The sequence below is a fragment of the Brugia malayi genome (genome assembly GCF_000002995.4).
Source record: "Brugia malayi strain FR3 genome assembly, contig: Bm_v4_ChrX_scaffold_001, whole genome shotgun sequence".
NCBI classification, from domain to species: Eukaryota; Metazoa; Nematoda; class Chromadorea; order Rhabditida; family Onchocercidae; genus Brugia; species Brugia malayi.
Genome location: NW_025062479.1, coordinates 404747 through 418954, shown reverse-complemented (window position 1 = coordinate 418954; position 14208 = coordinate 404747). Strand labels below are relative to the sequence as shown.

The 14208-nt window shown below is 32.9% G+C and overlaps 2 protein-coding genes across 2 annotated transcripts; both read left to right on the top strand.

Annotated features, from left to right (window-relative positions):
• Positions 1 to 431: 431 nt before the first annotated feature.
• Bm10133 (FYVE zinc finger family protein) lies at positions 432 to 4692 on the top strand (the record flags this gene model as incomplete). Its single annotated transcript, XM_001898432.1, has 14 exons — positions 432 to 501; positions 1071 to 1235; positions 1479 to 1605; positions 1709 to 1797; positions 2081 to 2219; positions 2366 to 2512; positions 2691 to 2757; positions 2917 to 2996; positions 3085 to 3259; positions 3387 to 3551; positions 3676 to 3771; positions 4026 to 4120; positions 4232 to 4369; positions 4536 to 4692. The coding sequence occupies 14 exons, from the start codon at positions 432 to 434 to the stop codon at positions 4690 to 4692; spliced, it is 1710 nt and encodes a 569-aa protein (XP_001898467.1).
• Positions 4693 to 6001: 1309 nt separating this feature from the next.
• On the top strand, positions 6002 to 13700 carry Bm10132 (Uncharacterized protein; the record flags this gene model as incomplete). The annotated part of the gene is made up of 20 exons (XM_043073119.1): positions 6002 to 6061; positions 6197 to 6338; positions 6486 to 6614; positions 7601 to 7689; positions 7906 to 8109; positions 8398 to 8540; positions 8730 to 8770; positions 8953 to 9018; positions 9493 to 9740; positions 10108 to 10241; positions 10636 to 10771; positions 11074 to 11130; positions 11209 to 11296; positions 11564 to 11703; positions 11925 to 12097; positions 12285 to 12446; positions 12636 to 12750; positions 13002 to 13199; positions 13367 to 13466; positions 13612 to 13700. 20 exons carry the CDS (start codon positions 6002 to 6004, stop codon positions 13698 to 13700), a joined length of 2514 nt encoding a protein of 837 aa, XP_042929053.1.
• Positions 13701 to 14208: the final 508 nt, after the last annotated feature.

Here is a 14208-nt window from a genome sequence, read left to right as displayed (position 1 = left end):
TTCTTTTTCTATCACATGTTAACACGGACTGGATAGTTTTGTAATGGCAGCAGATTTCTGCGAAAATTATAAGCATCTTCCAAAAGTTACATCTGATACGATATATATACTTTCACTTCTGTATTGCTTTTTTAGGACGAGATGATTCGGAATTTCTCTAAGTACTCTCGAAACCATCTAGAAGTTTCAATTCAGGACACTGAAATATAGGGATGGGTATGCGAAGATTAATAGTCAAATAATATCAGGAAATACAGAATAAACTGTAAGATGACATCATATTCCATCACTTCATATTTAGCGATGTTTCAGACTGAACAAGTGAGAACTATTTTGTGATAACAAGCAAATCTAACTGTGAGTTGATTCATATCATTCATTATTTACAGGTACCATTTTACTGATTGTATTGTTGCAACGTTTCAACTGCAATGAACGTCCTAGAATTGTTTGGATTCGATTTCAGTAACACTCTCACTGAAACTCAAAAACTCACGAAAGGTTTTGTTATAATCAATTTATTGCATAGCGTAAAGTAAGTGCAACACCGAATACGTGTATTCCTTCATTAATTGCTTTTTAATCTGCTTATCATTGATTTAAATGACTCTTACATTAATTTATAGTTATTATCAATTACCGTTTTATGAAGAATGATTATTGTATGAAATAGATTGACACATTTTATGTTTCATCGTGTGTATATCGGAAGTTTAAAACTTGTTATGAGCTATACAGTAGTTAAGAGTTTGGTTATTAAGCGTTATTATTATTATTAATTTGCTGAAAGCTACGGAAATAATAAATAGATGCACAATTTCTTACATGTGTTAACTCATGTAGTTCCATATGTATTTCATTGTGTACCAGAAAAATTATTTTTGCAGTGCACTGGAACGTTAGTTCAGGCAGTTTATTTTAAACCTTAGTCTTTCTTAATCAAACGGTGAAACTGAGTTGTATAGAATAACAGTGATTGTTGTTCGAGGAATTCAGTTATAATTAGTGCAAAAAAATTTTTTAATTTTCTGTCATTATTTCTTTCGTTCTTTTTAAATTTTGTCTTTTAGATTATGAGCGATCCAATTTATTGTTAATCACTAGATTAGTATTGCGCATATTTCTGGATGAAAGTATGCATTCGCGACATCGTATCATCAATACCGAAATACGCCCACTTACCGATCTCTTCGTCATACTTGAGAAAGTTTTGTGGCATGGTTTTAGAAGTTCAGGTTTCAAAATTTTTTATGCATTACCAAAAATTTTTTTAGAATGTATTACTGAAGGAGTTTGTAACATTAGGTTCAAGTGGTATCATGTATTGCTCAGTTAAATGGAAGTGTGGATGACTTTGGAAATTCATTTGAGTAATGGCGAGACACAAGCAATATTAGTAAAATATTTTCCTTTAAAGACACCTTTTATGCTGTTGTTTCACTCTGACAGATCCACATTTGATCTTCTTTTTTTTGTAGTTCAGAAGACAATGATAGCTCTTCGTGCTCCAGATTCTGAATTGTGGAGTTGTCTTGGTAAAGTTGCAAGTGTAAATGCAGATATGAATGAAAGTTACCAATGCATTGACCGTCTTGATAAGATCACGTAAGCTGTTATTTTTTGGATACTAAATCATTTTCACAAAAAATTGTGGTAAACAATTATCAATATTTGACATACAATATCGGTATCGGCAGTCGGTTTGCAGAACCCCTCTGCTTCGCATTCGAGCTTTCCTGAGATTAGCCGTGATGCAGAAGAAATTGGGCGTCTACTTCGAGAATTTGGTCACTTCAAGTTACATCAGGTAGTCCTTCCATACAAAAATGTTTTTCAGAATTTTGCTGAACTGGGAGAGAATTTAAAAACTAGCTGCCATATTACACTCGTTTTCGTAACAGTATATTCGAGAAAATTTAACGAATTTATTTCATTACTTTCCAAACATACGACAGGAACTCGTGAAGATATTAGGATCCCCGATTTATGCTTTGTGCTTAGATTAAGAATGAAGAGGTTCATATCCATAACGTATTATTGTATGGTTCGTAAAGATTAGTAGAATATGATATTTCATAAGACGTTTTCCGGGACTTCTACGAGCCGTGGGCATTGATTCGACATGACGAATGCATTGGTTTATCTGGAACACTGATGGCACTTTCAGTTCTTGATTGTAATTTGGCACTAGATCGACCACAACTAGAAAATCAACCCGTGTAAGTTTCGAATTTCTATTGATGCGTACTTTTGTTTTCTTTGATTTTCTGTCGTTTGGCCATTCAGATATTTCATCTTTTTTTTTTCTTTCAATGATGATTTTCCTGGCTTTTTGTTTTTTAACTGTGAAACAAATGTATTGAAGAACCGTTGAGCTGGCGGCTTATGTACGTTTACCAAACCTATCGAATAACCCTAATAGTGAAAAGGAATCTGATATGGTTGATGAAAAGTCGCTGGAACTCGCCCTTGATCAAAAAAATTATTTGGAACAACGAAATAATTATTTGGAGTAAGGTTTTTGTAAATTTTTTCTGACAATAAAATTTATCCCAGTAGATCTTTCCAAATATATTGGTTTTAATGAGATTGTTGTAGTATACATGAGAGTATAGCATTGTAAGTTGGGAAAAGGAAAGTTTTTTTCTCATAGTTTGTTTTTATTTCATAATTCGGTATCATCACTGTAGATCTAAAGTGGCTGAATTGAAGACGAAAATAGAAGAAATCAATCTATCTGGTCCCAATAATATCAGTGTAAGATATTTTGTAATTTTTAGAAGTATAATATCTTTGAATTTACTTTCACGTTAAGTGCGAATTTCTATATATGCCACATTTTTTGGTAAAAATTTTGTTTTTTTGTTTTCTAATAAAACATAAATGTGTATTAAATATTGAAAGTAATTTTTCCAGTTAGCTAGTGCTGCAACGGAAGATACGCCGAAGATGTTTAATGATCATATTGCTGAAGTGGAAATATTAAAAAAGGAGAAGTCTGTGCTTGTTATCATTCTGTTTTAGACATTGTTTGAAGCAAAAAAAAAAAAAAAAAAGAAATTCCTAACGTTAATTGTATTTCAGAGAAGAACTAGCTCAGTTAGCGTCTGAAAAAGAAGATTCCATACGAATTTTACGGCAACAACTAGCAGATACGAAAAAAGTGAATGTCGATTTGTATGAAAAAATTCGTATTGTAGAAGGGAAATGTCGACAGTTGGAAAAAGATATGATTAGTGCCAATAAACGACATAACCATGTAATTTTTTTTAATGAGAGAATGATTATAGTTTCATCGACATACCATAACATTTCATTTGTGGTTGTAATTAAAAATAAAATATTGAACTTAAACTCAGTGTGTTAAATAAATTTGACTCTTTAAGGAGAAACAGCAGCAACAGCAGGTGATTGATGTATTGAACAAGAAAAATTCTATGCGTGAAATGGATTTAGAACAGGAAGCTGGGACTTCGGAAATGTTGAAAAAGGAGCTAGCTGACAAAACTGATGAATACATGCTAACATTGAGCGTGTTGGAAAAGAAACAGGTGAAAAGGTTTAAGACTTGAAAATTTCGAAATCTACTCGCAAATTCAAAAGAATCAGCACAGGTATTCTGCATGTGAAATAAAAATATAAAAACATTCTGTTTACATCTGTTTACATATTTAGCAAGAATTGGCTGTTGCGAATGACCGGCTTGGAAAATTGCAACGTCAGACTTCAGAGCTGAATGAAAAGCTGAAACAGTTGCCTGTGATAAAACAGGTTTATCTTATTCTTTGCTTAAAATAATGAATGTTGCATAAATTTTGCCGTTTTGGTCGTCACTTTCGATGGTAAACTTCAAAACAAACGTAGCTGTGCTGCAAGAATTGGTGAAACTATTGCGCGCTGATGAAGTGCGAAAATACCGATAATTTGTTCTTATATATTCTTTTATTCATCTACCGTTTGCTGCATTCACTGATTATTCATTAAAAATATCATTCATCTTATTTATAATTTCGATCATTTTTCAGGAACTCGAAGAGTTGACTGCTAGTTATAAATATAAAAGTGAGAAACTGGAGGATTGTGAAAAAGCTTTAGAAGAACTTGGTGGTCATCTATCGGAGTATGTTACTAGTCCATACTACGTAGAATTTATATTAGTCTCATGCCTTAGAATTTAGCACTAGTCTTATGCCTAACATTTTTGACGATCGGTAGGAAAAATTTATTTCAGGTCAAAATTAAAAGTAGTTGAATTGAAAGAAGAACTATTGCCTCTTTCGGAAGCTGAATGGGAAAAAGATGGCAATGTTTTGAATTGTAAAGGATGTAATTTGCAATTCAGTATGAGTAAACGAAAACATCACTGCAGGTCTGTCCAGCAAGTGTTTGTTGTGTATTTCTTTTAGGAAGTGGATGAGGAAGTTGAGCTTGAATCAGGAGGGTCAGTTTTTAAGTGTTAATGATCGAGAATTGGGATAATGTTTATTAATAAGTTTATGTTTTGTTTTAAGAAGTAAAAGTAAATTCTATTTTAGGAACTGCGGCTCTATATTTTGCAATTCATGCACCGATGCGCGTGTCAAGCTGCCTTCTAGCGCGAAGCCAGTGCGAGTTTGTTTGCACTGCTACAACTTATTGCGTTGGCGACATAATTCTTCATTAGAAGAAAATTCATCACTTAATTCTTTTTAATTTGAAAAAAAAAAAGCTCATGTAAATGAATAACCATTTGCTGATTTACGTGTGATAGGACTTGTGCAGTAATTTTCTGCTTTTTTAACCCCTGCCTTTTACCCAGCTCTGTTCACTTTTTCAAATTTCAATTGATGGAAATGAAATCATATCCTGCGAACGATTTTATCTTGATTTAAATATTTTAGTATTTTTGGAATAAAAATTTTGTCTATATTCTGTCATATCGTATAGCAAAACAGTCGGGTAAAGGTGTGATCTCAAACTTTAAGGACGTTTAGTGGGCTAATTTAATAGTTAAGTTGATTTGAAAAAAACCATTCCTCGGAAAAAGCTGATTTGTATAAAGAGGGCGCTATTTAACTTAGCATTTTTTTAATGCCTTAAAATTCCCAATTGTTTCAAAAAAATCAGAAATGGTTTTTCTGAAAGTCTATCGTAGACACCTTCTTTGACTCAAATACAGCAGCTAACTTTATGGATCAGTGGCATAATGTAGAATTCTGAAAAGCCGTAGTGCCTTAAACGGGTTTTTTACGGAGTAATTGGAGTTAGATGTTTGCAGTGCTTGTCATTAAAATGAAGGTGGTCTAACTCGTTTAGGGTAAACCATTAGTGAAGGCAGCAATTGCATCGGTCGAGAAGAAAGAACTGGTTGTTTTCTGAACGACACATACCTTATGATTTTCGTTTTCCTCTTTTTACTATTTAGAGGCACTATTCCAACGTTGTTGTCACCACCGTCATCACCCTTAATAATGTTCTTTTTCAATCATTTGTCCTCCACCACCCCGAATCATTCAATCTGTCCCCGTTCCCTTCGTCTAACATCTTCTGATTTGATGACATCGCACATCTCCTTATCATTATACTATCTCTTCTCACCTATCCAACCAATATTTGTACCCATTTGAACCATCCTTAAATTGTTAATATTGTGCCACATTTGTTCAACTTTTCTAAATTTTACTTGTTTCTCCTAATTTTATCTCGCTAAATTCGACTTTCAGCATCTGATGAATCACTTACTGGTTTCACTGTTTTCCAATTGATTTTGTAATTCTTAGCAAAAATAAATGATTCCTAATTCACTTCGAGGTAATCGTAATCCCTCCTAGATCATAGAATAGCTTAGTTTTCTGTAGGAGAAGAAATAATAGCTTTTAAAATTTAAATTTTGTGGTAGAACGAATTGATAATATTATTAATTTGGTATGTCTTAATTAACTTACATCTGCTCATAATGGTTTTCCAGCGAGATGGAATAAATGAAAATCATTAGCAGTGAAGAATGAAGGGTTCATCAGTTATGTTCAATGAAGCAGGAAGAAGTATCGAGTCCAGCTGTTTGATTTTTAAAAATAAAACGGTTCTCATTTTAAAGCTGCATTAATCTATGTTAATTAATTTTGATTAGAAATAAGCCCTTCCTTGAAGTAAGCATAATAAGTGATTTAGTAACATTAACCATTTTTCGTTATTTCCAAAATGTATAATGATTCAGTGGACACGGTGTTACTTATTATGTTCACAACCGAATGACATCAGTGTCGTTGTGCTATATGTTTACAAAAATCATAAGCGACGTTTAAAAAATAGCGAAACATCAGCGATCTCACTTGGTACCTTCGTAGGCCTGGAAACTGGTTAGTTTTTCATTTTTCTTTTCTTTGTGATTTTGATTTTGGAGAAATTTTGCTTCATAATTATAAAAGTGGAATAGTAAATATTTGATTGGTACATTAATTGAAAGCAAGCCTGGTATTACTCTTAACGATAGTTTCCTTTTTCAGGTTTTGAGTTGAAAAAGCAGAATAATACAATGTGTGTTATTACGCAACCAGATATTTTGACTGTTTCGTTTCAAACAGCTGAAATACTAACAATGTGGGAGACTTGGATTTATCATACGTGCTTCAAAGGTTAATAATACTTATTAGCTCTGTTTTATTCAGTGCTCTTGCAAATTTTTGGTATTATTTCTCTTTTATGAGGCATCACATTTTAATATAATTGTTCCATTGGTCTAATTTGTCGATCGATCAATGTAATCATTTGTTTAGTGTTTGTTCATTAAAAACATCAATTGTCCACCACGTTAGAATACCTCATCATGATATAGAAATGACAGCGGGTAAAGCATTATCGTAGTTCTGCTAAAATATATTACAGAACTCATAAAGCTGAGAAAGTACCACGTCTACTGATTCTGTATTGGACTGACTGTGAAATAATAATGAATTGCTTGAATAAGTCTGTTACATTGTCATATTACATCGCAGTGTTATCTTACCTTACATTTCTTCTATTTTGCATTTGAACCCTGAAAGTTTGCTCATTTTCCCATCTTCAATTAATTTTTCAACACATCGCTATCGAATAGTTTTTATTACATGATCCTGCAATAATAATTTATTTCTTAGCTAACTGATATTTGATTTTTATAGAACTTAGAGTGAACTAAACTAACTGACTAAAATTGAAATAAGAAGGAATTCAACACTGAGATTTTCCATGAACAATAGTTTCAAGTTTTACGATAAGAAAAGTTGCATTGCATTATTGAGATAATCTCAAAGAATTCTTGGCAGTAATATAAGCCTGAAAATATTTATATCACAATGTTGTCAAATCTAAACTATTGAATTAGAAAAAAAAAAAAAAGTCTTGCAGATGATGAATAATGTGATCAGACTGAGAATTAGGAAGTAAATCATTCATTCCTGTCCTTTTATTAACTGAAAAGTAATTGATACATCCATTGTTCTATTGTCAAAAACTGTGATAAATCATTTTCTTAGTAATATCAACAATAATAGCCAAATGATTCAGAAAGTTTACTTCTTTACTCGACATTTTCTAAATCAATTCCATTATTTTACAAATATATACGTGTGTGAATTTGTAGGTTCACTATTTTATGCACAGCTGGTGGGTGCACCCGAATCAAGTCGTGCATATGACTCGTTAAATTGCGAAGTTCGATTGCATATCCATGTCAGTTTTTGAAATTTCATAATTGCTTGCTCTTTCCATGCAAAAGTACTATGTTTCTAGGTGATAGAAAAGAAGGGAAAAATGGAAATGGAAGGGGATAGTTGTAGAATGGAAGGAGACAGTTGTACAATTAAATTTGTTCGTTTAAATTTTTGGAGAATTAATTTTTTTTTTTTTTTTTTTCAGGACAGTTCCTAGAATTTTTTTTTATTTTAGGATGGCCGGATAGCACTTGTTGATGGCTATCCACAACGTCTGATTGGTTTCTGGTTTCTGAACGAAATCATTCGGGTTTGTTTTAACGACAATAAGTTGCAATTCTTCGCAAATGATAGAAGTGGTTTGGATGATGGCATGTATTCTCTGGTTTGTGGACGAATACAGCTCCTCGAGAAGCACTACAATTTAGCTAATAAACCTGTAAGTTGTTCTCGTGTTCCGTTTGAATTTATGAATTTCACTTTGCATAACTTTTTAGGTTACTCAAACGGCAGTGGAATGCGATAGTATTACTATTTGACGCAAGTCCGAGAATGCAGTCTGTCAGAACGTGATGGACACACATCAAATTTAATTGAATGAGACGTCTGATCCATGGTTTGGATCTGCTTCCCTATCACCACGTCAGTTTAAAAATATGTACCGTTTAGCGTCGGAGCTATATTCTTTTCAATAACAATACATTCATTTAATAATCTTTTTATTCAGGGAGTACTTACCGCATTCTTGAAGCAGAAAGAAGGTGATGGATTGTGGTATGAGGATAAATTCACTGATTCTTCAAAAATGGTAATCCAGCATTCCAATATGTGTAACATTCAAAACTCTGAAACGAATCATTTTCGCCTTTCGTAAGTTCATATCATTTTTGAAAGTTAACAGATTTAAGACAATCGATTTAAGTTAGAAAAACTTTCATGAGATCAAGAAATTGGGAAAAAATTTTTCCTTTCTTTTTTGCTTTTTGGAGACATGTAATTAGCCAAACATGGTATTCCTCACTATTTTGCTTCCCAACCACTTATGTATTTCAATTTTAGCAGTGTACGTAGAACTTCGAGCCAAAAATCAAAAACATCAGGTACTTTTCCTTCACATTCAGTTCTCGACACTATTCCAAGTACTAAAACTTAATGTTGATACTTTATCGAACTTTTAATTTCAAAAATTTCTTACTTAATGGAAGATTTATGATCATCAGATATAAACGCATGGAATTTGCATTGATTAACTAAATAAAACGCTGTTTCTGCTTGCTTGCAGTGTCCCCAACTGATGCATCTGCTTCATATGTCAATGTGCTGACCGATTCCAGATTTCTTCCGTTATGTAAGTGATACACGCAAATATTCAATCACTGCAGAATCATGCATTTATGTGTTGCATTCGAGAGCTATACCAAGACCTTATGATACTTTTACATTACTTTCTATCGTTACTTGAATCAATGCTATACATGTGCTTTGTTATAGTTATCAAAACGATTTGTAAATAGGATACTAGTCCAGTTACTATTTGGACTAAACATCCCATTTAGCTGAATATGTAACCATAATCAGGAAATGGTAACGACTGATCGGGTTAGAGCAGGATAGAAAATGTTCTGAAAGTCTGATAGAATCATTTAAGCGAGAACAAAATGAGATAGGCTTAGTGTGCAGTATCACCTATGACCACGTATTGCGTGACACCACGTCGAATGACTTTGCTGAAGCTATAGTGATGCATCGGTGGGAGTTGCAATTAATCCCATTCCTCAAAGTATATGTATGTATGTATGTGTAATGATTATGCTATATTCAGCTAATGCACCATCGATGGTATCGTGCTGTGTGCCGTATGTAAATGATATAGGTGAGGAATGCCAGCACTCGCAGAGTGAACCTTCCGTCTTATCCGTCGGTCACTGGGATAGATCATCCGATGTCCTCCTCAATTCACCCACCAAGGATCGCAATATTCCAGTATTCTCGACGACCAGTACGTCAACTAAATGCTTATCACGTGCAGATAGTTGGCCAAGACCAATGACTAATGAAGCCATCCGAGGGGTTAGTTATACGTGAATTTTTTTAATTGCAAATGACTCTATGAAAGATGGAATTAGGTGGAACGGTAAAATCATCCACATGAAACTGGAATACATAACAAAGGTGAGCAGTGTTGTATAACTAAAGTAGTTAATATGTACAGAAATTATTACTGAAATTACTAAGTTCAACAAAGACCAAATTAACGTGATTGTATAACTTCTGGCGTGATTTCTATAATAATGCAAGCAGACAAACTCTTCGGCCTCCAATTTTGCGAGATTTTGTCTTTTGCTTCAGAGATATTTCGGAAGCATACCAAAGTTATACATATCGAGATCTGTGATAAACAAATATCCTACACCATATGTTAGTTGGCAATATTTAGAGAGAAATGTCTGTGCGTACTCGGAAATGGTGTGCCATTAACGGTAGAGAAACTAAAGGACGATTTGTGAAGCAAGAAAAAAAAAGTGCTGGGAGCAAACCTTACGAATGTGGCAACTTTCGGGGACAATCTGAGTTAGTTCTTCCTAAAGCATATGCCTCTTCTAATCGAATTAACTGAAATTTTGTTCTACTGCCATACTATTATAACTCAAACAGCATGCAGAAAAGTTAACCCTACCGGTTCTTAATAATGTATTCCATATTTTAATGGTGCTATGCTATGTAGTGATCCTTCAAGCTTTCCTAAAGTACATGTCTCTTCTGACTCATACTTTTGCTTTGGTAAATTCGATACACTTTTTTTTCGGTTTGGGAAACAATTCTAAAATTTTGGAGATATAATGTATTGCTATTTTGTAATAAAACCACAAAAAAATTCCAAGTTTTGATCCTATAATCATAATCAAACTTTTAAACATTCCATTCAGTTGTATTCAATGCTTTATAATTGTTTCTGTTTTGGTAGACGTCTCCCAAAACGTTCAAGGTCATTGGGAATGGAATCTAAATATTTAAATTCATCACGAGAGAGAAATTGGAACCGCGCAAAACGCATTATTGGTGGTGTGAGAAAATCGATTAATGATTTAAATGCTTGTAAAGTAAGCGAGTAACGTTGCTTTATATTATGCTAGCTAGAAGGACGATTTTATTATATTTCACATCTCATCTATGTCGTATTGTTAAATGTTTTTAAATACATTTACATAATTCTCTATAATTTAAATTATATAATTTAAAAGATAATTTTATTTATTTATTACTTATTCATTTACTTATTCGGCCTGTCTAATTAATAAATAATTTGTTTCACTTTATTTATTTTGCTCATTCATTAGTTTATTCAATTAAATTAATTAATCTACTAAAATACTTATTATGTTTGTATTTAACTTTATTTCAGTTTTCGTCATCACTGGATAAATTAGCATTACCGTCAATGTTGCATCATGAAGCAGTGGTTAGTTCTAATCCTTATTTATTTTGTTCATTTTGTTTTGGATAAAAATCAAGCATTAACTAGCTCCGAAATTTGTAGGCAGTGGCATCATCATCCAATGATGACACTAACCAAATTGATCGAGTAATACCTGATGGTTTGCAGGAACTAGAATTCACAACCCAAGGTTAGTAGTCAATGTTTATTTTTCGGAATTCTGGTCAAGAACAAAGAAAAAATCTAGAAAAGCGTGAGTTGGAAATACTTCGGCAAAGATTTCCTTTGATTAAGGAAGCTGTTTATTATTGGTTTCCGAATTGATAGTTGTTGCATTCTTTTCACGATTCCGGATACATTTGGGAGGTTTAGGATGTTGCATAAATGAATTAATTGTCTATGCTCAAAAATATGAAGTTGTCATAATGTGTTTGTCCTCGATTCATGATTCTTTTAGGTTTTGCCTCATCATTATCTTCGCAGTCTATGAATAGATTACCTGGCCTAATCAAATTACCACCCAGAAAATTTAGCCTTATACGTGCTCGTCATATACTCACTAAAAGCCTACAAAATTCGATTTCAGGTTCATTTTCGGTAGGTGATAATCCTTAGTGATAATTTTGCGTTTTCTTGTCAGTTCCGATATCTTGAAGTTTTTAAAGGAATTTAGTAATATTGTTATAGAAACTTGCAGTGATTTGTGAAAGGAATCAAATGCAGTAAATCAAAAATTTAATTAATAATGAAAAAAAAAAAGGAATATTACGATTCCTTTATACTGTATCGACTTTTTTCATACTGTATTGTCTTCCTAGAAGTATGACGGTGAACGATCCGCAAATCATTTCAATCTAGAAGATGCTAAATGCACGGGACTTGTGGTTGACAGTATCGAATCGGCAGTGGAAAAGAGTCGAGCTCGTTTACTTGAAGCTGAACGGCGAAATTCGGGATTTACTGACAGAGCAAGTCCAACAACTTCGTCTAGGTCTGGCTAAAGCTTTTTATTTTTCATTTGATTATTACGTGCTACGTATATCTACAGCTTGTCACAACTGAAACATCTGAACGATGGAATATGTTTATTATTTGTAATTTGGATCATGTTTCATAAAGGTCTTTCATGCTCGAGTTTTGATTTTTATGTAGTGTAAAAACGAGAAGGTTCATTTCAGCCGTTCAGGCTGGACAGCACTGTCAGAAAACATGGAAATACCGTCGACTGCGTCAACTATTGGTCCTTCTCACGTTACTGAATCTTGTTTACTGAACTACGATCAGAAATCTCCAGTAAAAACTGTTGTACCAACCGTCAATGAATGCTGCAATTCTTTGAAGTTAGATTTTTCTTTTTTTTTTTTTTTTTCTTGAATCGTAATAATATGTTTAAAGTGTTACATTTAGAATTCGATTTCTAAATGTAACAGTTCTACAGAATCAAATATAATTGATTAGTTCTGGCATTTTTTTATTTAATTTTTCGAGTATTTGAAATTAGAGAAACAGTGTATGAAATAAAATTCCAGCTTTTTGATGACATCTGATCGACAATCTATCAAAAATGAAAGCCTTTCTCCAACTTCAGTGAGAACAGATATGGAACTGTCAAGGAAGGAGCCATCCAGGGTTGGAAGTTTGAAGGTAAGGTTTTAATGAGTCGTGAAAGTACACAGATTGTTTCTTTGATTTTGTAATTGTTTGTACGACAAGGGATTAAAACACTACATTTTAAAGTGTAACTTGAAGTGAGCAAGTTTTTAGATGTTTTCTTTAGAAGCTTGCAGTACTCGGAAATCATGTTTAATCAGAAAAAGTTTTTGGATTTACAAAAACCGAAGATATATATATATATATATATGTTTGTGTTTGCCATCGGAATTCGATATTTTCAGAGTTCTTTAACAGCTGCAAAGGAGATGAATGCAGAAAAACCCCAGCCAATACTACTGTGCACAGCAGCGGCCTCACTTTCAGGAAGTTACTGTAATTTGGAAACTAAAGTTAGAAGAAATCTACCGCAAAAATCAGCCGAAGCTTCGCGTACGGTTTATGTACAAATCGATCCTGTAGCTACACTTGGCGCGACACAGGTATTGATTTTACAACAAGTCAAACCAAGTTCCTTGAAAGTTCATCCTGTGTTTGTTTTTTTTAATTGGTAATTACTATGAATGCTTCTAGCATTTACTTATATCATAAAGAAATTATCAAACATTGTTACTTTCAATGAATGTTTGCTTTTGCTTCTCCTTTCAAGACCCAACAAACAATGATGAGAGATCGTGCACGCGTTGGCAACTTAATTAAAAATAAACACTTTTCCAGTCAAAATAACGTGGAAAGCAAAGATCGAAGTGGTTAGTTTTGATTAAAAACATTATATTCACATCAAAAAATTAAATATATTATTAGTTAAACTTGCCGCAAATTTGTTTATAATTGGAAATCAGCGACTTTTTTGTTCATTGAAATTTGCCATTTATTCAGCTTTCTTTTTTTCAGATGAAGGATGGAATAGAAGTGGTTTTTTTGCCCGTCGTTTGTGGCGGAAATTGCCAATGTCGAAGTCATATTCTGATCTCCGTTTCTGACGATTTCATAAGTTTTTGTAGGCCAGTTGGATGTTTCTTAATTTCGAATCAGATTGAATATTTTTGCTAACAGGCTTCTTTTAAGCTTTTAAACTATAAACTAGAGCATTGATTTCTTTCTTTTTTTGTATTCTTTTAATGACTGTTTTTTAACATCACCGTGGTTTGGTGTATTCGTGATATAAATTCCAGCCTATTTATTCTATGTTATTTCTTGATTTTGTCTAATATCTGATGATTTTGTTCTCTAAATGACGATTCTAATTTCTGAACACATTGTAACATAACAATACTATAATTTTTTCTCTATTTTTCATGCTAATTTTTATGTTTCACTTTCGTGGCTTAATTGTGAATAAATAAAAGTGATTTAATGATTTGTCTACTTGTGTATTTTCGACAACAACTAATTTTACGAGAAGTGTAATAAAGTGGATTTAATAGCTTACTAATTGAATAGAAATATATTTAAAGGTGCAAAGCAGTCTGTTTATAACCCTAGTTATTT